General features: G+C 42.2%; 1 protein-coding gene and 1 long non-coding RNA gene across 2 annotated transcripts; one reads left to right on the top strand and one right to left on the bottom strand.

Annotated features, from left to right (window-relative positions):
- Nucleotides 1-5,888: 5,888 nt before the first annotated feature.
- Nucleotides 5,889-6,583, bottom strand: LOC102402367 (interferon beta-3-like). Its single transcript, XM_006059089.4, has one exon. It carries the CDS (start codon nucleotides 6,447-6,449, stop codon nucleotides 5,889-5,891), a length of 561 nt encoding a protein of 186 aa, XP_006059151.4. The 5' UTR covers nucleotides 6,450-6,583.
- Nucleotides 6,584-10,347: 3,764 nt separating this feature from the next.
- LOC123465590 lies at nucleotides 10,348-13,395 on the top strand. Its single transcript, XR_006640856.1, has 2 exons — nucleotides 10,348-10,833; nucleotides 12,852-13,395. It is a non-coding gene; the product is annotated as an uncharacterized LOC123465590 (long non-coding RNA).
- Nucleotides 13,396-26,093: the final 12,698 nt, after the last annotated feature.

Below are 26,093 nucleotides of genomic sequence, written 5' to 3'. Positions count from 1 at the left end.
CATCTATGGTTTCCCTGACCTAAATTAACCATGTTTCTAGAGAACCAGTTTGAGGTACAGCTAAATCAGACCCCCTCAAAAAATACATATACATATATAGTTGTATCAACATTCAAAAAATGAGGATCATGGCATACAGTCCCATCACTTCATGGCAAATAGATGGGGAAAAAGAGGCAACACTGTCAGATTTTATTTTCTTGGGGTCCACAATTACGACGGATGGTGACTGCAGCCACAAAATTAAAAGACTCTTTCTCCTTGGAAGAAATTATATGAGAAATATAGACAGTGTGTTAAAAAGCAGAGATACCATGTTGCCAACAAAGGTCCACGTAGTCAAAGTTCTGGTTTTTCCAGTAGTCATGAATGGATGTCATTTGGACCAAAAAGAAAGCTGAGCACTGAAGAATTCATGTTTTTGAACTGTGGTACTGAAGAAGATTCTTGAGAGTCTCTTGGACTGCAAGGAGATCAAACCAGTCAATCCTCAAAGAGATCAACCTTGAATATGCATTGAAAGCACCGGTGCTGAAGCTGCAGCTCTAATACTTTGGCCACCTGCTGAGAAGAAACCGACCCTTTGAAAATGACCCTGATGCTGTGGAAGATTGAGGGCAGGAGGAGAAGGGGGCGACAGAGGATGAGTTGGTTGCTTGGCATCACTGACTCAATGGACATGAGTTTGAGCAAACTTGGGAGATAGTGAAGGACAGGGAAGCCTGGCATGCTACAGTTCATGGGGTCACAGACAGTCGGATATAACTAAGCGACTGAACAAAAATACATACACATATATAAATACACACACTTGTACAATATATATTAAATAAGTATATACATGTGTCTTGCTACTTTAACATAAAAGGGTGAAAAGCAAATGGTTACTTGAATTGCTATCTTATCCTCTATTATTTATTCTCCTGCACCATAAATGTTACCTCATCAGCAGGATAACAGCAAGACTAATTAGGTGACTGTTAGTGGTATTAATAGACTAAGCAAAGTAATGTGTCAAATATTTTATAAAGTGTTTCATCAATTGCGATTAATTTTCTCTCTTAACTCTTTGTGGATACAAAAATTTGTTTTTGTTTTTTTGTCCTCTCACAGAGCATCTGTGAGATATTTTTTGAAGCTCATTTTTAGGAAGACTGTCTTCAACTTTCCATTTCCAATATTTAGAAGATCAGGATGAGGCTCTTGGGCCTGGACCCAAATGGAAGACTCACTCCTCACGTTTTCTTCAGTAATCCTCAAGTAGTTGCAAGGAACCGACTGATTCTTCTTTTCTTGTCTCCCTCAGGTAGTAAGGAAACAGCCCATAATGTGTCTACACTGTGGATATTTTCCTGTAGGCAATGCCTTTGGGGATCATCTTGAATATTTCTTTCAAACAGCGGATGATACTGTGAACTATGACTGGCATTCTTGTCGTTCTCCCCAAAGCTGAACTTGGAGAAAGAGCATTTGGGTCAGATTGTATTTTAACGAAGTGTGTGGAAGCAAGAACAATACTTATTACCCTCGACCCCCATCAGAACTTCATTTGAACAAATAGTACAAACGTGAACGTGGTCTCATGCCCTGTCAAGTACAAACTAGCACGTGCCATTGGCACTTGCCATCTACCTACAAGGATTCAGTCACGTGTTCTTGCAGCTGCTTAATTTTTAACACCCCTGGAAAGGAATCTAAGGTGGAAAGCAGAAGTGAGGCATGCTGTGTGCAGCGAAAACTGACGGAACAAGTCTTCAGAAGGTTAGCGATTTTCAGGAGCCCATTTTAAGAACTCCATTATTCTTCTATCTCCTCATATCTAGAAAGGCATGGAACTCCTTCATGGTGATGACTGCTTCTTGTGACTCCAGGAAACCTTCATGACACTGGCAGAAAACTTCCACAAAAAACAGGCACATGATTACATGTATTGCCCCTTCACCAAAATCACATATATCCCTCTGTGTGTCTTTGGAACAGCTTCTCAGAGCTATCTGATGCGCTGTCTCCTGGGCTGCAGTCCTCATTTTGCCCCCGAGACACTTAACTTTCAACTATCATGTTGTGCATTTTTGAAAGTCAGCACCCTGAACTTATCTCTTCATCCATTCATCACCCAATAGTTTCCCAACTTGCTTGCAATGAGATTCCCATGAGGATAAATCCAGGCCATGGAACGTGAGAGGAAGTGCTCTCACCCTGTATAGTCCTGGCGCTTGGAAACATCCCCTGTGAGCCACCAGACATCATCCCTTTACTGTCGAGTGTACTAGATCCAAGTACCACAGACAAACGTGCAGTCACATATTGATGATGGAAAAAGCCACAAAACAGAAGGCACCCATGTCCCTGAATCACCCTTTGAATGTGAGCAAACCAGAAGACTCACCTGATCCGGAAGGTGCTCTTCAGGAAGAAAAGATAAGTTTCTATTATGATGAAAATCCGCACAGTTTATTCTTTATCTCTATAGCACCTAGAATTAACTGAGAAACATCTTTAAGAACAGAGGATCCTGAAGACCTGTCCATGAGAAAGATACTCTGAACTCTGAATATAGAAAATACTAGTCCCGCAGACATCAAGAGATCTTTTAAAGGATGATCAAAAGATCTTTACAGAAGAAAAGACACTCTTCTGCTTCCACACCTGTTTTTGAAAAATCATGATTTTCATTTCCGTTTTCAGTGCCTGAGGAAATATGAGCTGCAATTGCTTTAGAACGGGAAGAAACGAAATGGAATTCATTAGCGAGAGTTACAAATATAAACACCTTCATTGTTGCCATTTTTTTGAGGATTCTTACATGAGGGAAAAGCACTTTTAATTTCCACTGTGACAGCGTCTTAGGCAAAGTGGCTATATTCCAGCTCCCTGAGGTAAAGATGGATGTCATGGAAATACTCCGGGGCACCAAGTTCCAATGAGAACAGCACAGAATGTCTCCTTGCATATGCTCCAGTTGTTTCAGGCTCTGATCCGGGCTACAGAGTAGCACGGCTGTCCTCTGTGGTGAAGAATTGGAAGCTCTGCTGGAGCATCAGATAGTGGTTGCTGGGGCCCTGAGTCATCTGCAGTGGAGTGATCATCTCTCTTTTCCAAGGAAATCTGAAGTCGGCTTTGTCCTTTAGGCGCGACTGAGAGCGGATCCTTTGCATCTATTTCAAGTGTTTGAAGATTTCCTCGTCTTTCTGGCAGTGGATCCCAGTCCAGCGAAGAGAGCAAGCAGGGATGCAGCAGAGCATCACTCCTTCCACCAGCAAGGGGATGGGGGCCATAGAGAATGTCAGTGATTCTGCAGATGGCCGGGAGGGGGCGCGCGGGCACCGCGAAACGATGAGCAAAGAGCGCTAAGATGGAACCGCAGACGCCTGCCTCTCCTGGCAACTGCGAGAGCGCGCACGCTGTGGTTCGACCGTTTTTGCTTTGGAATCGCAGTCTTGAGAGTTAGCAGATGACTCGCGTGGTGGTGCTGGAGAGACAGAACGCAGTTTCCACAGAGCTTTTTATAGGAGCATTGATTCAAGGGTGCGCATATCATTAGCCCTTTGATGGAAAAGGGCTGGTTTCCGCTGTCCTGAGTAGGGAGCCAGAATATTGCATGTTCGGAAAGATCGCCTGAGTAGTGGGCTTTCTTTCCACACGTCAACCCGAACTGGCCGTGTTTGAAGAAAAGAACCCCCAAGGCGGGGGTTCTGAGTGAGGTGAGGCGCTGAGAAGTCGGAGGGCTTGAGGCAAGTGTAACACAGCGGAGGCGATGAGAATATTGGCGAGAGGACGCTGGGACAGCGTCCTGCACCACGTGAAATCCGGCGGGGGTGGCGGGAGGGTGAGGCTGTTGCAGATCAGACGGTTGCAAAGTGTTGCGGACAGAGTGAAAGCCGATGTCGCCATGAGACCAGAGGCTGTGGGGCACTGGGGGCGGTGTTGCGCTCACTTTAGATGCCGCGGTGGCTAAGATTATTCGCTGTCGGACGATGGGCGGGCTTGGTGCTCAAAGTGAAGCACAGCGGAAGCGAGGAGACTATTGGCTATGGGGTGATGGGAGGGCGTTTCTTATACTGGGGAACCTGCTTTCGCTTTGAGATGCTGAGTCCGCGTTGCGGACACGGTGAAACGTGACGGTGGCGAAAAACTACTGACGGTGGGACGATTGGACAGCTTTGCGACAAAGTTAAACCCGGCTGAGGGATGAGACTACCGGACGATGGATGGGTGTGGTCCACACAGGGCAACCTGGAAGTGGCGACGAGACTATTCGCTGTGGCAAGACGGAAAGGCGTTGGGCACAAAATGAAACACGGTGGCAGCGCTGAGGCTTTTGGCTTCGAGTTGATGGGACGGCTTTGCGGACAAAGTGAAAGCGCGCGTAGGTGAGGAGACAATCGTCTTGGGGCGGTGGCACCGCGGTGTGGACCAAGAAAACCCGGCGGTGGGGGTGAGAGTGTGAGAGATGGGACGATGGGAGGACCTTGCGCACAAAGCGGAGCCAGGTGGAGTCAGTGAGACTATAGGCTTGGAGCCATTTTGGACAACGTGAGAAACAGCCAAGGCGAGGAGACTGGCTGTGGGACCCTGGGAGTGCGTTGCAGACAGAGGAGAACTCGGCGGTGGCCAGGGGACAAATAACCATGGGACGGTTTGGGGGACTTTCTGGGGGTGAGACGGAACGCGGCTACCACCTGGGTCAGGGACCAAAGATCTGTGCGCCCCTGGAATGCTCTGGAATTTTCAGGGTCTTTCAAGGATTCGGCCTTGAAGTGGGGGGAGTAAGTGTTGAATAGCTGAAAACTAGGAATATTTTAAAAAGCACAGCACTTGATTTTTTTGAATTAATTTTATATTGAATTATATACTTATTTTAAATGAAATATCTCACGTTTCCAATTTTATAATAAATTTATAGAAAATTTTAAATATTAAGCATAGAATATTAAAATATATTTTGTATATAACAGTAGCATTTTATTAAACTTTATTTAAACTATATTTTCTGTGTACTAAAACAAGTATTTAATATCATTTTACTTTTCTATCTTTCATGGATGGATGTAAACTTAATATTTTCAAGATGACTTTTCACTTACTTTTAATTGAGCGACTTAGCATTTTTTACAATTTCTAATGACCCCAAAGACAGTCTTAAGTAATTCGACTCATGTTCCTGAAACCTCTTTGTGAGGACTACGTTGTTGGAAATAAGGGTTGGAGTGTACAAGCAACTGAGAACATTTAGAAGGTCCGAATTTTTCATTTACTTGAGTAAGAATTTTATAAATTAAGTGGCATTTGCCCAAATTTTTTTGGCATAAAGACGGCTTACTTACTTACTTACTTACATAAAGACTCTCAAATGTAACGTGGTTTACATTTTCCCCGAATTGAAGAAAAAAGAGAGAGGAAAGAACCCCCACATCATATAGAGGGGCCCTCCGGCATGAGCTATCTGGTACATTTAAAGAAGTGAACAAGACAAGCTCAGGTAGACTGTATGGGTACATGAAGAGCATGCATAGAACTTGGACATTCCCCATGGCTTCCTTGTATTTTAAATGCCTCAAAGGCAGGGCCAGAAACTCGACTACTCTGCAGGCTTGTTTTGCAAGGAATGTCTCCAAGGTGCTCTGCAATTTTTAATATGTGTTGTCACATAAATCAAGTTGACATTGAAACTGCCACGTTGACTTTTGTTTCATAAATAATTTATTTCTCATACAAAAGTTTAAATAAATAAATAATGCATAAATCAATTTAAAAACAGCTTAGTCTTTAACTGTCCATTGAGATCCAGTGCATTGCATTGTCAGTTACTTCAAGAGCCTCTGCTGGCTGAAGAGTCTCACCTCAAAGTCACATTGTCCCTTCCCAGAGCCACAGGTGGGAGATGTTCAGTCACGGAGGCAACCTGTTAGTCCCATCAGGAAAGAAAAGTTCGTGAGTATTTGCACTCGCACGACTGTCCAGGCACAACTGTTGTACTCCTTGGACTCCAGGTACTGCACGAGGTTGAAGTAGTATTTCCCTAGGTGGGGAATGGTCGTGTCTCCCATAGTGGAGTTTTGCTTCTGCATTATTTCCTTCTGGATTGGCTGCAGACGTTTCATCTGCCCATAGAGTTCCGCAAGGAGGTCCTCGATGATGGTCTCAGACCAGCCAGTGCTGGAGAAGTCTCTGGTGAGAATATTGAAGATCTTCTGGAGCATCTCATACATGACCAATATGGCATCTTCCTTCTGGAACTGCTGTGCTTGGTTCATCTCCTCAGGCATCTGGAAGTCCATCCTGAACTCGAGGCAATGATGAGGAGTTGAAGGTAACTGCCCCAGGAGTTTCTGACACTCTGCAAGGCTCTGACTTTGTTGGAATCGAAGCAAGCTGTAGCTCCTGGAAAGAGCTGTGGTGGAGAAACACAGCAGGAGAACCATCGGGAGGAGGCACCGGTAGGTCATGATGAAATCAGGCACAGGGCTACCTGTTCTGCTAGTAGGTGCTGAAGCTGAGTCTTCAAGGGTTTGCAGAGTGAATGTCCTTCGTCCTTGAGTGTGGGCTACTTATACAGCATGGCCCTCCATTCTTTCTATTTGAGAGGAATTTCCCACTTTCAGTTCTCCCTTTCATTTTTCCCATGTCATTTAAATTATTAGTTGCCTCTCAAACTCTTTTCTTTAAGCTCCTTGCTATTTTAATTTATATATACCATGGAGAAAAAAGATCTAGAAACCGAGAATTTCTAATGTTTTTTAAAATTTCAATGAATTGCTGAATCTTAAAGAAAAATATAAGCCAAATCTTTTAAACTAGATTATTACAGGATCCTTTCATTTCGAAAAGATTGTTCTTTTTTTCTTTTCATATTATGAGATTTGTGGACAGGGGGCCTTGTGTGTAAGAGTTTTCTTTTTCATAAGAATTAGGTTTAATTCAGAAATCTGCTATTACCAAACAATAATACTTGCAGTTTGTGATTTTAAAAAAGATACCTATTTTTTTCTATCTAAAATAGAGTGATATTCCTAGAGGTGGGGGTGGGGTCAGGGAGGTTCCAGAGGGAGGGGATATACGTATACCTGTGGCTGATTCATGTTGATATCTGGCAGAAACCAACACAATATTGTAAAGCAATTATCATTCAAGTAAAAATAAATATATTTAAATAAAAAATAATGTATATAGAAAACAACATAGAATGCTGTTAAACTAAGTTGTTCTGAATTTTTTTGGAGGCCTTAGCCATAAGGAGCAAGACATCACATAACTTTATCAACCTTGTTGTTTTTCAGTCGCTAGGTCAGGTCCGACTTTTTGCGACCCCATGGAAGGCAGAATGCCAGGCTTCCCTGTCCTTCAGCACCTCCCGGAGTGTGTTCAAACTCATTATCACTTCATGGTAAATAGATGGGGAAACAATGGAAACAATAACAGACTTTATTTGCTAGGGCTCCAAAACCAGTGCAGATGGTGACTGCAGCTAGGAATTTAAAAGACCACTTCTTTTTATATGAATGTGCAATTTAAATTTTTCTGGAGGCCACATCAAAAGGGTAAAAAGAAAAAAGTTAATTTGAACAGTATATTTTATTTAACAATATATCTAAATGTTATCATTTCACCATAAAACAATACGAAATTAGTAGTGAGACAGTTACATGCTTCTTTTTCATAGTGCCTTCAAAATACAGTACATGCTGTTAGTCACAGTACAGCTCAGGCTGGACTAGGCAAGCGCTTAGTTGGCCACATGGGGTTGTCGGCTGCATGGTGACCAACACAGCTCAAGATGGAGGGAGCAGTAGGAAAACAAGATCAATGTTAAAAATCAACCACTTCATTTTATATGAGCTTAAAGTTGGAAAATGACATTTAAAAATGATACCATTGACAATAACATAAAAAGTACTACTGAGAAACTGTCATAGCCAGAGGTGCCTAAGAAGACGTGGCAATTAAAGGTAATGGGGCATCCTAAATGACATTCCAGAACAGAAAAAGAACATTAGGTAAAAAACGAAGGAGATCTGGGAATTCCGTGGAGATCTAGTGGTTGAGACTCTATGCTTTCAGGGTAGGAGGCTGGAGTTCCAGCCCTGGTCAGAGAACTAAGATCCCACAAGTCTCAGAACCAAAAATAAGAAAATAAATAAAAAGTTGCTCCAACTAGAGTGTGTGTGTGAGGTGGTGGGGGTGGGGAGTGGGGGTGGGGGAGAGGCATTAAGGAGTTCTTAATAAAGTGTAGACTAGGTAATTTTTAATTAATTAATGTATGACCGGACTGGCTCTTTGTTGCAGCAGGTAGGCTTTCTCTAGTGGGAGCAAGCGTGGGCTGATCTCTAGTTGAGGTGCTCAGGCTTCTCACTGTGGAGCTTTCTCTGGCTGCAGAGCACAGACTCTAGGGCACGGGCTCAGTAGTTGGGGTGCACAGGCTTAGTTGCCTCACAGCACATGTAATCCTCTCTGGCTGGGGATGGAATCCATGTCCCCTGCATTGGCAGGTGGATTCTTACCAGTGGCCCACCAGGGAAGTCCCAGACTTTAATCCTTTTGAGTGTAGCATTGACAGGCCCAATTACCTTCACTTTTGGCCTCTAAGTACAAGGCTATAATTGAAATTTGATTCAAATTAGATGGCCAGAAATTAATGAAAAATAGAAGCTTTCTCTGTTACATTCAGATTGTCTTATTTTTTCAATCTTGATCATCAATAAAGAGTAAGCAACTTGTCCAACTAATTCTTTTCTGAGAGAGCAAAAGACATGTAAGCGTGTGATGAGGTGGTCGGCATCAGTGAGAAGTGAATACAGAGTCTACAATAGGAGACTGCCAAGGCTACCTCCTACTGAGACTCACACTGTCATTTAATGAGCAAATATTTATTTAGAAATGTTTCTTAACCACTTCATAAACAAAAGAAGCAAATGCTGTAACTTATTGGACTATTTTAAAAATGTCTCTCAATAAACTTTAACTAATTGCTGGATTATATATTTTTCACATTCTTTCTGAGGTGTTTTTTTTTCCCAACATATGTATTATTTAGTGTTGTTGCAAGAATGAATGAAACAGTTTTTTCATTATTTTCTACTTTTTATTGGACTTGGTTTTCCTTGCATTTTCATACACAAACACATAACAAAATAATTTTGGTTTTTAATCTGGCTAAGTTTACAAATGCTATATCTAAAAGTATTTGGTTGGATTTTCAAATGTTTAAATGAATGTGTATTGTCTGCAAATAAAAATTTTAAAGGATTGACAATGTCAAAGGTCATGTTCATATAGAGCAACTGCTATTTGGTGTATAAATTGTAAATTAAAAACATTTTGTAGCATAGTTGATATATGCATAGCCTATGATCTAGTAACTGCAGCAATCAGCCTGGGATAAAAATCAAGTGAATATGCATCAGGATATAAGTAAAGAATACTTATACCAGCACTATTGATAACAGTACCAGACACGAAATGATGTAAAATCCCTTAAAATGGCATAAATAAATAAGTTGTTGTCTAGGCTTATAATAGGGTTGTTAATAATAAGATGTAAGAAGCACAATAAATGCACAAACATAGTAGTGAGTAAGAGAAACTCAACTCAAAAGAAAAACAAACCATTTGTATAAGTGTATACAAAATTTAAAAATAGGCCAACCTAACTGGAGACATTTTGCTCAGCAACCTAGAGAGCGCCTGTGAAGCTTCAGGACCACAATGGAGAGTCTGTCTCCAACTTGAGGGAAGAGCATGTCTTCCCACCTTCCAGCTGTGGCCTCTCTCTCGCCCTCTCTCAGCACCTGAGGCTGACTCTGCCCAGGCTGGGGTTGCCCTGTGCTCACAGCCAACACCTGGTGGTGGGCCCAGAACCCCTCCTCAGGCCTCCCACCTGGTGTGGAGAGGGACAATATGCAGAGAGATCTAAGTGCCCTTGGTTGCAGTCTTCTCTCTTCCCTTTTCTCACACCCTGGACATCTTGTCACAGGCCTTGGATAGACTCATTGTGCACTTTTTTTCTAGCTCACTTCAGGATGCAGCTGGAACTAGGTACTCGGCTGAAGGCCTCTCTGGCTAGTTCTCTTAAGTGCTCCACAACATACCCAACCAGAGGATCCCACACTGTGCTCCGCTGTCACTCTCAGAATGCGCCCATCAGAGGGTCGATGGCCCAGGAACAGGCAGGAGCAGCCCAGGCCTTGTTTTCACTGTTTGCTGCCAGGACCCGCTGCTGCTGGACACTCAGACCTGCCCTTTCAGAACGTGCCCGTCTGCATCAAGCCTGCTTTTACTTCAGATCCCAGGCCGTTCTCTGAGCTGGACTTCAATCCTCAGAATCTCTATCAGGGGTGCAGTGAGTCAGGCTAACCCAAGGTTGAGAAAACCGTTAAAATTACAACACATTGGCGGCAGCTGCTGAACAAGCTTCAGAGGCTCTCTGCTGACAGGCGATCAAGTCCCACTGTGTGGGTTCTGGGTTAGTTTCCTTTTCTCTGAGGCAGTTTCTGAATCTTCCTTAAAGTGAAACAGCCCAAAGCAAAGCCATCTGCATACTCAAAACTGACAAGTGACTTGAATTTTGTTACATCATCAGAGATTGCGTAATGAACCCCAGAAAGCAAAAATAGCAATGAAGTTGATGCAACAAGTGAAAAGGAAACTAAATGCAAGCTGCCAAACGGGATTTCAGGATCCAGCCTGGGAATCCCCTCTGGCCTGGCCTCCTGGCTGAGTTGAGTGCACAGAGCAGAGGATCGTCCTGACTGCCTGCCAGACACCTGTGTCTTCCTGGCTGAAACTCTGAGCTCCTAAAGTCCAGGGAAAACAAAGAATCCAGTGAGGGTAGGGGTGAGTCCTTGTAGACAGCTGGCCTGTGTGCCAGGTAGGAATGTTTCCGTCTAGAGCTCTGGGTATTGTTGCAACAGGCTTGGCCTCGTCATCCCAGTGAATGGCTATTTCTCCTCTCACTGAGTGGTGGGTGAGCTGCAGGAATCTGTCTCTGACCAGCTCTCTGGGAACTGCCTCATCTTCCTGAGCACAGACCCAGAACATCAGGAAAAAATCTTCTAACCAGATTCAAACCCAAAGAGTTTGTACGTCTGGAGCACTTGGGAAGTGTCTGGTAGCACATTCTGAGCGTGTGCTATAAATTAAGGCAATTAATCTTACCACACTTTCAAGAGGAGCTTTTATGATTCTCTTAGTTTTGCAGTTAAGACATAATGCAGGATTTTATAACTAGGCAATCTATTTTGATGTATAAATGAAGAAAAATCTCAAAGATCTATTTGCAAGGAAATATAAATAAATGAGAAACTGAAGTATATGAAAAATGGATATTTAGTGATATACATTAGTATGTCCATATGTATAGATTTATTAACAACATATGAAAATGTTTAGAAGGATAGCCATTAAATTGTTAACAGTATTGGATTTGGGTGCATCCTCCTAGAAGTCAAGGGTAGGCATTCCTTTGTATGAGTTATTTAAAAGTTTAGCGATGATGTGTGTTTAATATATATAAATAAGCTTAAGAAACCCTCTTTACCTCTTTAGAGTTACATGGCAGCTACTGGTTCTCACATCTCTTAGCTGTCTCTGCAATCCCTAGGCTGCCTTGTTCTTCTTGCCTCCATTTGAACAATTTAGGAAGACTCTTTTCTCAGGAGTGGCCAAGTGTAGAAAACTTACTCTCCCTTCCACATCCTACTCCAGGATCCTAGATTCCACATATGCAGATTGACCTCCCATGATGTATGTGCTGCTGCTAAGTTGCTTCAGTCTTGTCCAACTCCGTGTGACCACATACACAGCAGGCCACCAGGCTCCCCCATCACTGGGATTCTTCAGGCAAGAACAATGGAGTGGGTTGCCATTTCCTTCTCCAATGCATGAAAATGAAAAGGGAAAGTGAAGTCACTCAGTTGTGTCCAACTCCTAGAGACCCCATGGACTGCACCTACCAGGCTCCCCCATTCCTGGGATTTCCCAGGCAAGAGTCCTGGAGTGGGTCGCCAGTGCCTTCTCTGCATGATGCATGTGGTTCTCCACTAATCCTTGAAGGCGCTCCGATTCTTACAGGCCCCAAGCAGGAAACTGTGTCCATGACCTGGGCTTTTCTCCACTCATCTCCCTCCCACCTCTGATCTATGTCTCAAGAATCACATTCATCCCTCCTCACATTCTCCATTGTTCCCTCTATGACCCTAGGTGGGTAACCCCATTCCCTTTTTATTCAGGTGACTTCAGTATAGGTTTATCTTGTAGGATCAGCCTTTGGGTTAGATTTTATTCAAAGGTGTGTGCTAGTCAATTTGTTTTTTCAAATTACTTTTTTTCTCTACTGAAAAACAAGAGTAGTCTTATACAAAATATATACAAAGCAAATGTGAATGATAAAGTTTAAATGCTATGAACGGCGTAAATATTTCCAATAATTTAAATAAATAAATATTACAACTTTTTAAGATATGGAAAATGGATTCTTAAATCTGTTTTAAACAGTTATGGTAACAAAACCTTTAACATACATTTAAATAATCCCATATATTAGCTATTACTTATATGTCATCTGACAGAAAACTAGAGTTAAAGGTTGCACTTTGAGTCTTAGAAAATAGCCATTTAGTTGACCAGATGAACTGTTTTCACATTCAATGTCTTTTTAATTTCCTGAGTTTTCTGATGAGCTTGCTGGCAAAGACCAAGCACCTTCTGATTTCCATGCTGACAACCTCCCAGGCACAGTGGCTGTATTCTTTCTCTTTGAGATACACACTGATTCGCTGGAAGTAACACTTCACAGCCAATCTGGAGTTCTCACTCCCTAGAGGTGACTGTTCCGGTGTCCTTCTTTCCCTCAGTCACGTGTCCAGGTCCTCCAGCTGCTGATCAAGTCCCACAAGGAATCAGGAGGCTCTCGTCCAGACCTGCAGAAGGCCCGTGGTGCTGAAGAGCTGGAAGGTCTGCTGGAGCAACTCGTGCACAACAGCTATGGCTTCTGTCTTCTCAAGCCTGGTCCCGTGCACCAGGGTCTGAGGCTATCTGAAGTCAGTCCTGTCCCTCAGACAGGACACAACGGGCACTCTCTCCATCTGACTCCAACGTGTGAAGCTTTCCAGATTGCCGTGGCGGCTCGCAGGCAGCTCACAGCCCAGGGAGCACATGGGGCTGGAACAGAGCATCACCAGGGCCAGCAGCACAGGGACGGGGAGGGCCACTGGGACGCTGGGGGCTCGCAGGACTGCCTGCAGGGGAGGTCTAGGCAAGGTCTGAGGGCTTGGGGTGATGGGTGGCTCTTAAAGAGTGAGTAGAGAAACTTTCATTTTCTGGGTTTTCCACAGTTTGCCCTTTCCTTTCTTTTTCTACTCTTTGTAATGAAATCAATAAAAGTGCTAATTTTTGCCATGAGTGCCTAGGTGGGAAACATCAAATCATGCGTGCCACTGTGGTTGATAGCTACACAGCCGTATATTATGCTTTTTAGACCTCCTTAGTTGTTCCTGGGAGAAGAGTCTGGTCAATGTCAGAGAAGGACGAAATATTCATACAAAAGGTGGCTTTTCCAGGTGACTAAGAAATGCTCAGTACGAAAAGAGCTTATAAGAGAAGCTTTTGATTTTTCTCATGTTTTCCTCATTTACCCTTTTCTCCCTTCTTTAAAAAATTTCAGTTGTGATTGTACCTTTACGGTATCACCTGAGTAGGCCTTAAGCTTCCTCAGACATTATAGGGAACAATATCACTGATATCATTTGTTAAAAATGAGTTATTTTGCAACTATAATCCACAAGTCACTTTTTAAGGTGCTGGTTGTCCTAAAACATTCATGTTTGCCTGTGTTTATTTCTCTTTCTCCTCTACCACTACAATATTTCACAGGATACTTTGCTTCAGTCTTTGTGAGATAGTACAGATAATCTCATCTACTTAAATATTTCACTAGGAAGTGAACTAAGTAATCCCTCTAATTATGTAACGTTTGACTGCCCTGATAGATTGTAAGCTCCCTAAAGGCAGTAATGGCACATGTGGAGAATCCAGGAGGGTGTCTGTCCCAGAGGAAGTGCACCGAGGGGTCTCTGTCCCATTGTTGTTCGTCACTAAGGCATGTCTACTCTCTTTGATCCCATGGACTATAGCACGCCAGGCTTCCCTGTCCTTCTCTGTCTCTCAGAGATTGTTAAAATTCATGTTCATTGAGTCGATCCAATGCAATCGAAGCATCTCATCCTCTGATGACCCCTTCTCATCCTGCCTTCAATCTTTCCCAGCATCAGGGTCTTTTCCAGTGAGTGGGCTCTTCCCATCAGGCACCTGAAGTATTGGAGCTTCAGCTCTGTCCCAGAAGTAGTTCTAAGAGAACTATACACACCAAAGTTTGAGTAGACCTAGTATTTGAAGACTGTTTAAGAAAATGATAATCTTCTGAAAACAAAGATAGTAAGAGTAAATCTAAATGGATTTTTTAACTTTCTGGATAATTTCTCAGAATATTATCTCAGGTGGAAGCAGAGACTCTCAGAGTTGTTGTGCAGTTGCCATAATCTGCCAGGCTCCTCTGTAGATCTCAACGTAACACCACTTGAAATACAGGATTGGAACTAATCAGGTGCAAAGGGAATTGTGTACTCAGCTCTCATCTAATGATTGTCATGTCCCTGGAATGAGCGAATGGCACTTTTGTGACAATGAAGAATAGGAACTGGAAAGGAAGACCTTGCTAAGTGTTCCTCTAAAAAAGGAAGCACATTGTCAGAGCAGACAGCTCGGTCCGGTGCATGAGACAGTGGACATGGGGGCAAGACTCCTGGGTTGAGGTCAGAGCTCCAGCCTGCACTGCCTATGTGACCTTCGGCACTACGGTTTTCTCCTCTTATGTGGAACTGATAATCATAAAAGTTTCTCTGGATTTTTCTGAAGATTGTAGGACATAATATACTTCTGACAATGCTGGACATATAAGATTTCAGTATCTGTTCCCACGAGGCAGAAAATTCACACATCCAACTATGGAAACTGGATAGAATTTCCCTGAGATGACCTGCTTCCCTTCCCTTAATGCTCAGCTCACTGGTGAACATTATAACGTCTAATCTCATCTCTTGCATGAACATGATGTGCTGTCCAAACACTACATCTAGTAGCTTCCAGCTAACAGCTGACCCCTCACACATGAATAAAATGACCGTCCAGTCTGTACCCCAGTCTCTTTTCAGGGTGAGTTAATAGGATTACATCCTCAAAATCCAATACCATCCACGAAGAGTGAGAAATGTAAACAGACAAATAAAGATAAATAAATAGACACTGGGAGTTAGCAAAGCAGTCCACTATCCTTTTAGGTAACACTGTGCCTAAGAGCCTGCTACCCTCCTCTGGCTCTGTCTGCAGCTAAGCCATTTCACAAAAGCTGGTCTGACATCTGTCACTCTGTAGAGCTCTTCATCCCTGTTTGTGTAGTTAAGTGACATTTGTCATTTGGACAGAGACGTCACTGTAGTTTTTTCATTACATCATTTACTTTCTCTTTACCTTTGTGCGTTACTTCTTCACTCACTGCTTCCTTTTACTTTCTAGGAATGTTCAATGAGTGCAAAGTTTTCATCTCTTGAAAAATCACCGAGGAAATACATTAACTATTCTATTCATTTACATTTCTGTTCCTTTTTTCCCAGAAACCTCAAAGTGGAAATAGAAAAGATTGTAGGAGCATTAGCACAGCTTTTACAAACTGGAATACAAATGACAAAGAAGAGGTAGCAATATGAAAACTGTATAAAAGGACCTAAGAAAAAAGTGGGTTGCTTGGACATGGCAAGGACATGGCCTGGGCAAAGAAAGGCACATTATAACCACTTGAACACTTGGACAGGAGCAGTGGTTACACTTTACTTTCATGAGAGTGACTTTGGAGGATTCCTCATCTTGGTATAGGCTTAGTTTGTAACCAGGAAGGGTCAATCTTGAATTTACACTGGATCTTCTTCTGTGACTTCAATTCTTTTTGTCCCAGAAATTCACATTTGGGAAGGCCAGAATCACAGATAGATATGACATCTTTGTTTGTTGACATGACACGAGATATTCCATTTCACACCACCCATGAAATGCCTATCAGGAAGTGCAACTAACACATCCGCCTACCTGAGGCTTGCCTGCTGTTCTGGGAGAGCTTTTCAGGAATTAAACGTCCTTTACTTTGTTTCCTCTCCTCCCCCCATCTCTGATTCATAAAAGAGTCTGACACCCAGGACCCCCCCAAGATGGTTATTTTGAGGCACGAGCCTTTCCTCTTTTCAGTCAGCCAGTTCCCGAATAAAGTCCTTTCCTGCTCCCAACACCTCGTTTTGGATTCATTGATTTACCCAGCTGCAAGCAGAGCAACTTGGACTCTGTAACAAGCTCAGCATTTTGATTGGCACATAATAAATGTTTAGTAATTTCCTCAGTTATGGAGAGTAAATAAAACCAAAATTGACAAATTAAAAGTTCTGCTGAAGAGAATAAGGTGATATCCATGCATAAAGCTCAGATATTTTTCACATCTGATCAATTCTTTCAAGAGGACTATGCAGAGGCAGCAAAAGAAGATTTGAAAAAGAAGTCTAATAAAGTTTTCTTAAAAGTTGATCTTAGCATCAGGAAGAAAGATCCAATAGCTCTTAATATATCATTAGTTCCAAGTTACTGACATGATAAGCATTCCATGGCATTAGAACATCTATGCTTTTAATGAATACATTTTACTTCAATGTAAGGATACAGAAGAGCAGAAACTCATAACATATTTCCAGGGTCTTGAAGTGAAAGGCAAGCCCAAAATGAGGTAGTACGTGTATCTGGGTAAACTCAGAATATGAACATTTTGGACTTAATATTTAAAAGGCACACAACAGAAGATCCTTGGATGAAATGAAGATGAAACAGGTATACATGTGTATACCTGTGGCGGATTCATTTTGTATTTGGCAAAACTAATACAGTTATGTAAAGTTTAAAAATAAAATAAAATTTAAAAAAAAAAAAGAAAGAAATGAAGATGAAACAAAGCTCACAACCGCTCATCTCAACCGGAATGCTTCCTTGAGGAATTGACCAATGGTTCTTTATCTCCTCAATGATGATACTGATGATGCTCATCTCTAACCCCATCTCTTCCAATGAATCCATGAACTGCCTCAGAGCCTTGACTTGGAAAAGCAGGAGACCTTCACATTTGGATCAAATAAACACAATCTCTCTCTTTCCTGTCTGGGCTACAGGAAAGACTTCAGATTTCCTCAGGAGCAGGTGAGTGGCAGCCAGCTCCAGGAGGCCCAGGCCATTTCTGTGATCCACGAGATGCTCTAGCAGAGCTTCAACCTCTTCCACACAGAGCGCTCCTCTGCTGCCTGGGACACCACCCTCCTGAAGCAGCTCCGCACTAGACTCCATCTGCAGCTGGGCGACCTGGATGCCTGCCTGAGCCCGGCGGCAGGAGAGGAAGACTCTGCCCTGGGAAGGGAGGGCCACAGACTGGCCGTGAAGTGGTACTTCCAAGGCATCCATGTCTACCTGAAAGAGAAGGAATACAGCGACTGTGCCTGGGAAACTGTCAGAGTGGAAATCACGAGGCGCTTTCTGTGTTAACAAGTTCCTAAGAAAACTCAAGAAGTAAGAAGGAACCTGACTCTCAGTGACTCATGTCCTAGCTCAGACTCCTCATTTTCAGTCATTTCCAAAACTCTGATTTCTGCCTCAGCTATGAAATAGTTTGAGTGACATTTGATATTGGCATTAATATTGAGAATATCAATATCCATCTGCTTTTAGAATTAGAGGAAATATATCTGATGCCCTGTGGCTGAATGTTATGGAATAACATGTTTTTCTATGAATGTAACTCATTTATTGGAGAAGGGGACCGACAGAGGATGAGATGGCTGGATGGCATCACTGACTCGATGGACGTGAGTCTGAGTGAACTTCGGGAGTTGGTGATGGACAGGGAGGCCTGGTATGCTGCGATTCATGGGGTCACAAAGAGTCAGTCAGGACTGAGCGACTGAAGTGAACTGACTGAACTCATTTATTTATATTAATTTATTTACTTTTATGGTACTTGCATTTATATGTTATATTTATTACATACATGCATGCTATTCATGCTAAGTCACTTCAGTCGTGTCCGACTCTATGCGATCCTACGGACAGCAGCCCCCCAGGCTCCTCTGTCCACAGGATTCTCGAGGCAAGAATACTGGAGTGGGTTGCCATTTCCTTCTCCAGTTTATTCCATAAGAATATAGAATTTTCTTTCATAAAAATGTACCTTTTATTTACTCATGAAATGTATTTGAAGGCATGTTTCTTCCTCTTCCTTTTGAATCTTTGCCCCGAGGCCTAATGCTGTAAAACTACATATAGAAAGATGTTGTGCAGTTCGTTCCTTTATTTGCTGGCCTTGTGGAGAGTCTTGAGTATGAGAGGCAGAGGCCCTGACCTTACAGAGCTCACACAGGAGCAAGGACATTGCCACGAAAGAAGTAGTTAGAAGATAATTAGGTATTTACATTTGGGCCCTGGGCTACACAGAAGTATCAGATGCTGATGGCAGTGAGTGTCCTGGGAAGCTCATTTAGACCACCTTTAAACGACTTAGCAGCAACAGCAGCAGCAGTCTCCCCAGGGAAGTAATGCGAAGTATGAGACTTGAAGAATGAGTATGAATTTGTCAAGTAACTCATGAAGAACAAAATTTACCAGAATAAAAAAAAAAACTAATAATACAAAACAAAGCATAGCATATAGAGTGTCCCTGCAGCAGGAATGGTTCTGGTACTTTTAAAGACGTGAACAAGACTGAAGTCGGTAGACTGTACTCATGCATGTAGGGGATAGCATGGCATGACCCTGGAGATATGGAAAAGGGCCCAGTGATAGACTTCTGAATGGTGTTAGATTTTATCTTAAGAACCAAGGAAATTACTTGCGAATTTAAAGCTACAGAGCCACTCGGACCAAAGCAGATGCAGGAAATTCACGAAACCAGCAGGTCTCAAAGTGCGGTCTGTGGGCCCTGCAGATCCCCAGGACACTCCACAGGGATTCGTGAGGAAAAATAATTACTGTAGTGACATCAAGATCTTGTCTGTCTTTTCCACCACACTAACAACTTCTGCTGGTGGTGCGAATACAGCGCTGGGCAAGACTACAGAGCTGCAGTGTGGATCTGAGCAGGGGCACCTCAGTGCCTAGTCATTGCCATGCTTTTACGTATCATATACTTGAAGTTTGGAAAAAGGACAGTTTCACATAAGAAGATCCTTAGTGAAACAGCATGATGATGAATTTTATGAACTCTTAACTTTGGAGTGCACATTTAAAAATATTCTCCGTTGTAGTCTTTTTAACATGGTGTGTGACAGGCACGTCTGCTGCATGCCTGGTGATTATTCTGAGGAGAAGCCCTTGGATGATGATTATGTGAGTTATGAGCTAGACTACCACTCTCTTGATAAGATCAAGTTTTACTCTAGAGAATGACAGTCAAATCGTGGTCACTCAGAAGTGGGCACTTGACAGATATTTTCGTATACTATTTCTATTAATGTTATATGAATATTCTTGTTGACTTTAATGAATGAGGCCAATGTATTTTCAATTAATGTTTCCAGGATATGAATTCATCTCAGTGTGTATCTTTGCTTCTGAAAATTTGAGCAGTAGTGATTTAATTTCCATTACTTACAAAATTTCTAATTCTATGGTTTAATTTTGACTTGACAGAATTTATCAGGCTGATGTTACATCTTTAAATGATGCTTTAAAATAATATTACAATTAATTGCAGGCATTGTGATCTAGGCACACAACTTAAACAAATATTTTTCCCCTGGAGGAATTATGGATATTTTCTGTGAAGTCTAATGTATGATAATTTTCATGGATGGTTTAGAGATATTTGAAACAAGTTATATTTCCTATTGTAGGTTAAGGGCCCAAGAGTGTTCATTGCTAATTTCCTCCTCTAAATGATAGTTTCAATTCTTCTCTTTACTACCTTATATATGGTGTGTTACAGACTAGTAGCATTGTACTGCGGAGAAGGTACTGGCACCCCACTCCAGTACTCTTGCCTGGAAAATCCCATGGACACAGGAGTCTAGTAGGCTGCAGTCCATGGGGTCAATAAGAGTCGTGTCACTTTCCCTTTTCCGTTTCATGCATTGGAGAAGGAAATGGCAACCCACTCCAGTGTTCTTGCCTGGAGAATCCCAGGGACGGGGGATCCTGGTGGGCTGCCGTCTATGGGGTCGCACAGAGTCGGACATGACTGAAGTGACTTAGCAGCAGCAGCAGCAGCATTCTACTGGGCTTCCCAGGTGGAGCTAATGGTAGAGAACTTGCCTGCCAATTCAGGAGACAAGAGGAGACACCAGTCAGGAAGGTCCCCTGGAGGAGGGCATGGCAACGCACTCCAGTATTCTTGCCTGGAGAATCCCATGGACAGAAGAGCCTGGCAGCCTATGGTCCACAGAGTCAAAAAGAGTCAGACACGACTGAAGCAACTTAGCTCGCAAGCACAGCATTGAGGTAAAACTTCAGTGCTCCGGTGTTGCTGTTCACATTGCTATATAACGTTATATTTTTTACTCATTGTTTTATACTATTTGAAATTTAGCTCAAGCATTTTTAAAATTTAATTACAGATTCAATGTGTTTCCTATGTATATTGAACTTCTTTCTCACGAAGAATAATTTCTTTGTCATGTGTTTGTTTCTGGAATTCTCAAGTATATGAATATTGATATTAATGACAAAGATCTCGTTGATGTTAACATTGCCACCTCTAATTATTTCCTACATTATATTTTCGGGCTCTGTATTGGCCCCCTTCTGTGTTGCCCCTGTTTTGGTATGAAGTATTTAGTATTATTGCCAAATTCAGACTTTAATTGAAGAAAGTAGGGAAAACCACTAGACCATTCAGGTATGATCTAAATCAAATTCCTTATGATTATACAGTGGAAGTGAGAAATAGATTTAAGGGCCTAGATCTGATAGATAGAGTGCCTGATGAACTATGGTATGAGGTTCGTGACATTGTACAGGAGACAGGAATCAAAACCATTCCCATAGAAAAGAAATGCAAAAAAGCAAAATGGCTGTCTGGGGAGGCCTTACAAATAGCTGTGAAAAGCAAAGGAGAAAAGGAAAGATATAAACATCTGAATGCAGAGTTCCAAAGAATAGCAAGAAGAGATAAGACAGCCTTCTTCAGCAATCAATGCAAAGAAATAGAGGAAAACAACAGAATGGGAAAGACTAGGGATCTCTTCAAGAAAATGAGATACCAAAGGAATATTTCATGCAAAGATGAGCTCGATAAAGGACAGAAATGGTATGGACCTAACAGAAGCAGAAGATATTAATAAGAGATGGCACAAATACACAGAAGAACTGTACAAAAAAGATCTTCATGACCCAGATAATCATGATGGTGTGATCACTGACCTAGAGCCAGACATCCTGGAATGTGAAGTCAAGTGGGCCTTAGAAAGCATCACTACGAACAAAGCTAGTGGAGGTGATGGAATTCCAGTTGAGCTATTCCAAATCCTGAAAGATGATGCTGTGAAAGTGCTGCACTCAATATGCCAGCAAATTTGGAAAACTCAGCAGTGGCCACAGGACTGGAAAAGGTCAGTTTTCATTCCAATCCCAAAGAAAGGCAATGCCAGAGAATGCTCAAACTACCCCACAATTGCACTCATCTCACACGCTAGTAAAGTAATGCTCAAAATTCTCCAAGCCAGGCTTCAGCAATATGTGAACCGTGAACTTCCTGATGCTCAAGCTGGTTTTAGAAAAGGCAGAGGAACTAGAGATCAAATTGCCAACAGCCGCTGGATCATGGAAGAAGCATGAGAGTTCCAGAGAAACATCTATTTCTGCTTTATTGACTATGCCAAAGCCTTTGACTGTGTGGATCACAATAAACTGTGGAAAATTCTGAAAGAGATGGGAATACCAGACCACCTGATCTGCCTCTTGAGAAATTTGTATACAGGTCAGGAAGCAACAGTTAGAAATGGACATGGAACAACAGACTGGTTCCAAATGGGAAAAGGAGTACGTCAAGGCTGTATATTGTCACCCTGTTTATTTAACTTATATGCAGAGTACATCATGAGAAATACTGGACTGGAAGAAACACAAACTGGAATCAAGATTGCCGGGAGAAATATCAATAACCTCAGATATGCAGATGACACCACCCTTATGGCAGAAAGTGAAGAGGAACTCAAAAGCCTCTTGATGAAAGTGAAAGTGGAGAGTGAAAAAGTTGGCTTACAGCTCAACATTCAAAAAATGAAGATCATGGCATCCGGTCCCACCACTTCATGGGAAATAGACAGGGAAACAGTGGAAACAGTGTCAGACTTTATTTTTCTGGGCTCCAAAATCACTACAGATGGTGACTGCAGCCATGAAATTAAAAGACGCTTACTCCTTGGAAGGAAAGTTATGACCAAACTAGATAGCATATTGAAAAGCAGAGACATTACTTTGCCAACAAAGGTCCATCTAGTCAAGGCTATAGTTTTTCCTGTGGTCATGTATGGATGTGAGAGTTGGACTGTGAAGAAGGCTGAGCGCCGAAGAATTGATGCTTTTGAACTGTGGTGTTGGAGAAGACTCTTGAGAGTCCCTTGGACTGCAAGGAGATCCAACCAGTCCATTTTGAAGGAGATCAGCCCTGGGATTTCTTTGGAAGTAATGATGCTAAAGCTGAAACTCCAGTACTTTGGCCACCTCATGCGAAGAGTTGACTCATTGGAAAAGACTCTGATGCTGGGAGGGATTGGGGGCAGGAGGAGAAGAGGAAGAGAGAGGATGAGATGGCTGGATGGCATCACTGACTTGATGGACGTGAGTCTCAGTGAACTCCGGGAGTTGGTGATGGACAGGGAGGCCTGGCCTGCTGCGATTCATGGGGTCACAAAGAGTCGGACACGACTGAGTGACTGATCTGATCTGATCTGATTATTTGATTTTAGGTTTTTCTTCCTCTTCCAAGTAATAATGGAGTTTGTGTATTAAATCAATCAATAGCATCTTTTATGTTTAAGCAGATTCTATTAATTTTTTTATTATTTTAACCTTTATCATTTTGTGTCTCTAATGTGTCGGATTTATGCTTTACTTTTAACATGACTTTTACATGGTTTTTGACCCTTGTCATACTCCATTCAGTTGTCCAACATTTATTTTAGTAAATATGTAATGTTAAAGCCAGTTAGACTTTCTCTGAATCCTTGAATGAAAAACTGAAGGACGAAAACTGCAAAATTTAAAGTAATTGAGACTTCCTTGGCCGTCAGTGGTTAGGACTCAATGTTTTCACTGCTGTGGGCCTGGGTTCGATCCCCAGTCAGGAAACTAATGCCTCTTAAGCCACGTGGCACAGCCAAAATAAGAACAAACTCTTTAAAGTACCTTCCACTCATGGGACTATTCACTTCTAGTTCTTACTAGGACTGTTGCTTTTAATCAACACAGCAAATGCTCACAAGAGACTTGATAGGACTAGAGATGCATGTGAAGCTATGTTCAAGTGTAAACCCAGGGGAATGTCTAAAAGTTAAAGGAAAACACATTGTTTACTTAAGAAAATGAAAACACATTAAATTTGAATGCTGTTAGAATGATGGAAAGTTGGATGCAGTTTGCAAAATGAATGCCATGTATTCCAAATATGATGATTGGCAATTTTTGGAGTCCTGTGGTTACTAAGGCCCTAATCAATTTGAATGAAACAATTCTCACTTTAAGGTGAAGCATATGAGAATACAGCAATGAGTTTCATCTTCTTATCTAGCTTGTAAACTTCCTCTGAAGGCAGTTCTCATCCTGCGAGTCAAAATCTTTTTGAATGATGACGATGCTCTTACCATCATTAGACATCATATCTCCTGACCTGTTCTTCAAGACTTCTCTTGAGACTGTGTCCAGGTACATGTACAACTAAGGAAACCACGGGGAAATCTACGTTCAGTGTCACACAGACTCTCTCATAAAACTACCCCGCAAGCTTTAACCAAGAAAGCAGGTGAAGCAGGTGAGGTCTGAGAGGAGAGTTTAAGCGGCAGGGCTTACTTCATCACACCAGGCTCTCCATCTGTTCCTGGAAGTCTTTGATGGCCTTTCTTCAGGGATCCGTTATCCAGCGTTGGACTAGAGCAAGGAGCAAGCTACAGTACTGAGAGAAAGAAGAGCTGAGGCAACCTCCATGTCTGTGTTCTAGGTCCTGAGCCTTGTAGTCTTGGTTGACTAGTGAGTGATGCATTCATGAACAAACATGAACTGGAGTTACACTTCCATCTATGGGCTATAGTCAAATACTGGCTTCAGTTCAGTTCAGTTCTGTGGCTCAGCTCAGTCGAATCCTACTCTTTGCGACCCCATGGACTGCAGCATGCCAGGCTTCCCTGTCCATCACCAACTCCCAGAGTTTACGCAAACTCATGTCCATTGAGTGGGTGATGCCATCCAACCATCTCATCTTCTGTCGTCCCCTTCTCCTCCTTCCATAAATCTTTCCCAGCATCAAGGTCTTTCAAATGAGTCAACTCTTCGCATCAAGTGGCCAAAGTATTCACATTTCAGCTTCAATATCAGTCCTTCCAATGAACATTCAACTGATTTCCTTTAGGATGGACTGGTTTCATCTCCTTGCAGTCCAAGGGACTCTCAAGAATCTTCTCCAACACCAGAGTTCAAGCACATCAGTTCTTCAGCGCTCAGCTTTCTTTATAGTCCAACTCTCACATTCATACATGACTACTGGAAAAACCATAGCTTTAACTAGATGGACTGTTTGGCAAAGTATGTCTCTGCTTTTTAATATGCTGTCTACGTTGGTCAGAACTTTTCTTCCAAGGAGTAAGCTTTTTATTCCATGTCTGCAGTCACCATCTGCAGTGATTTTGGAGGCCCAGAAAATAAAGTCTGCCACAGTTTCCACTGTTTCTCCACTATGTGCCATGAAATGATGAGACTGGATACCATGATCTTAGTTTTCTGAAAGTTGAGGTTTAAGCCGACTCTTTCACTCTCCTTTTTCACGTTCCCAAGAGGCTGTTTTGTTCTTCACTTTCTGCCTTAAGGGTGGTGACATCTGCATATCTGAGGTTATTGATATTTCTCCCGGCAATCTTGATTCCAGCTTGTGCTTCACCTGGCCCAGTGTTTCTCATGATGTACTCTATAAATAAGTTAAATAAGCAGGATGATAATATACAGCCTTGACATACTCCTTTTCCTATTTGGAACCTGTCTGTTTTTCCATGTCCAGTTCTAACTGTTGCTTCCTGACCTGCATACAGATTTCTCAAGAGGCAGTCAGGTGGTCTGCTATTCCCATCTCTTGAAGAATTTTCCACAATTTGTTGTGATCTATACAGTCAAAGGCTTTGGCATAGTCAATAAAGCAGAAATAGATGTTTTCTCTGGAACTCTCTTGCTTTTTCGATGATCCAGCGGATGTTGGCAATTTATTCTCTGGTTCCTCTGTCTTTTCTAAAACCAGCTCGAACATCTGGGAGTTCACAGTTCATGTATTGCTGAAGCCTGGCTTCGAGAATTTTGAGTATTCCTTTGCTAGTGTGTAAGATGAATGCAACTGTGCAGTAGTTTGAGCATTCTTTGGCATTGCCTTTCTTAGGGACTGGAATGAAAACTGAGCTTCTCCAGGCCCGTGGCCTCTGCTGAGTTTTCCAAATTTCCTGGCATATTGAGTTTAGAGATTGGCTATATTGGTTTCCTCTGAACTCCAGCTGGGAAGAAGGTAGGAAATTAGAATCGAAGAACAGTTAGCTGTCCTGCCAGTTTAAACACAAAGTAGCAAATACAGAAGTGAAGAAAAAACAATTCGCATTCACACTAGTGATTCTAGTAATGCGAAATGTATGTTCCTAGACGCACGCATTCATCTTCTTTTTCAATATTGTGAAAAAATGGATTTTTATTATTACATGCATTTGCCATTTTCCCTCTAGTTTTATATTCTTAGCCATAGACATTTTATGACCATATCATTTTTTCCAAACTATGAATTT

The sequence above is a fragment of the Bubalus bubalis genome, chromosome 3 (assembly GCF_019923935.1).
Source record: "Bubalus bubalis isolate 160015118507 breed Murrah chromosome 3, NDDB_SH_1, whole genome shotgun sequence".
NCBI classification, from domain to species: Eukaryota; Metazoa; Chordata; class Mammalia; order Artiodactyla; family Bovidae; genus Bubalus; species Bubalus bubalis.
Note: the sequence above shows the minus strand (reverse complement) of the source record. Positions and strands in the feature narration are given on the sequence as shown.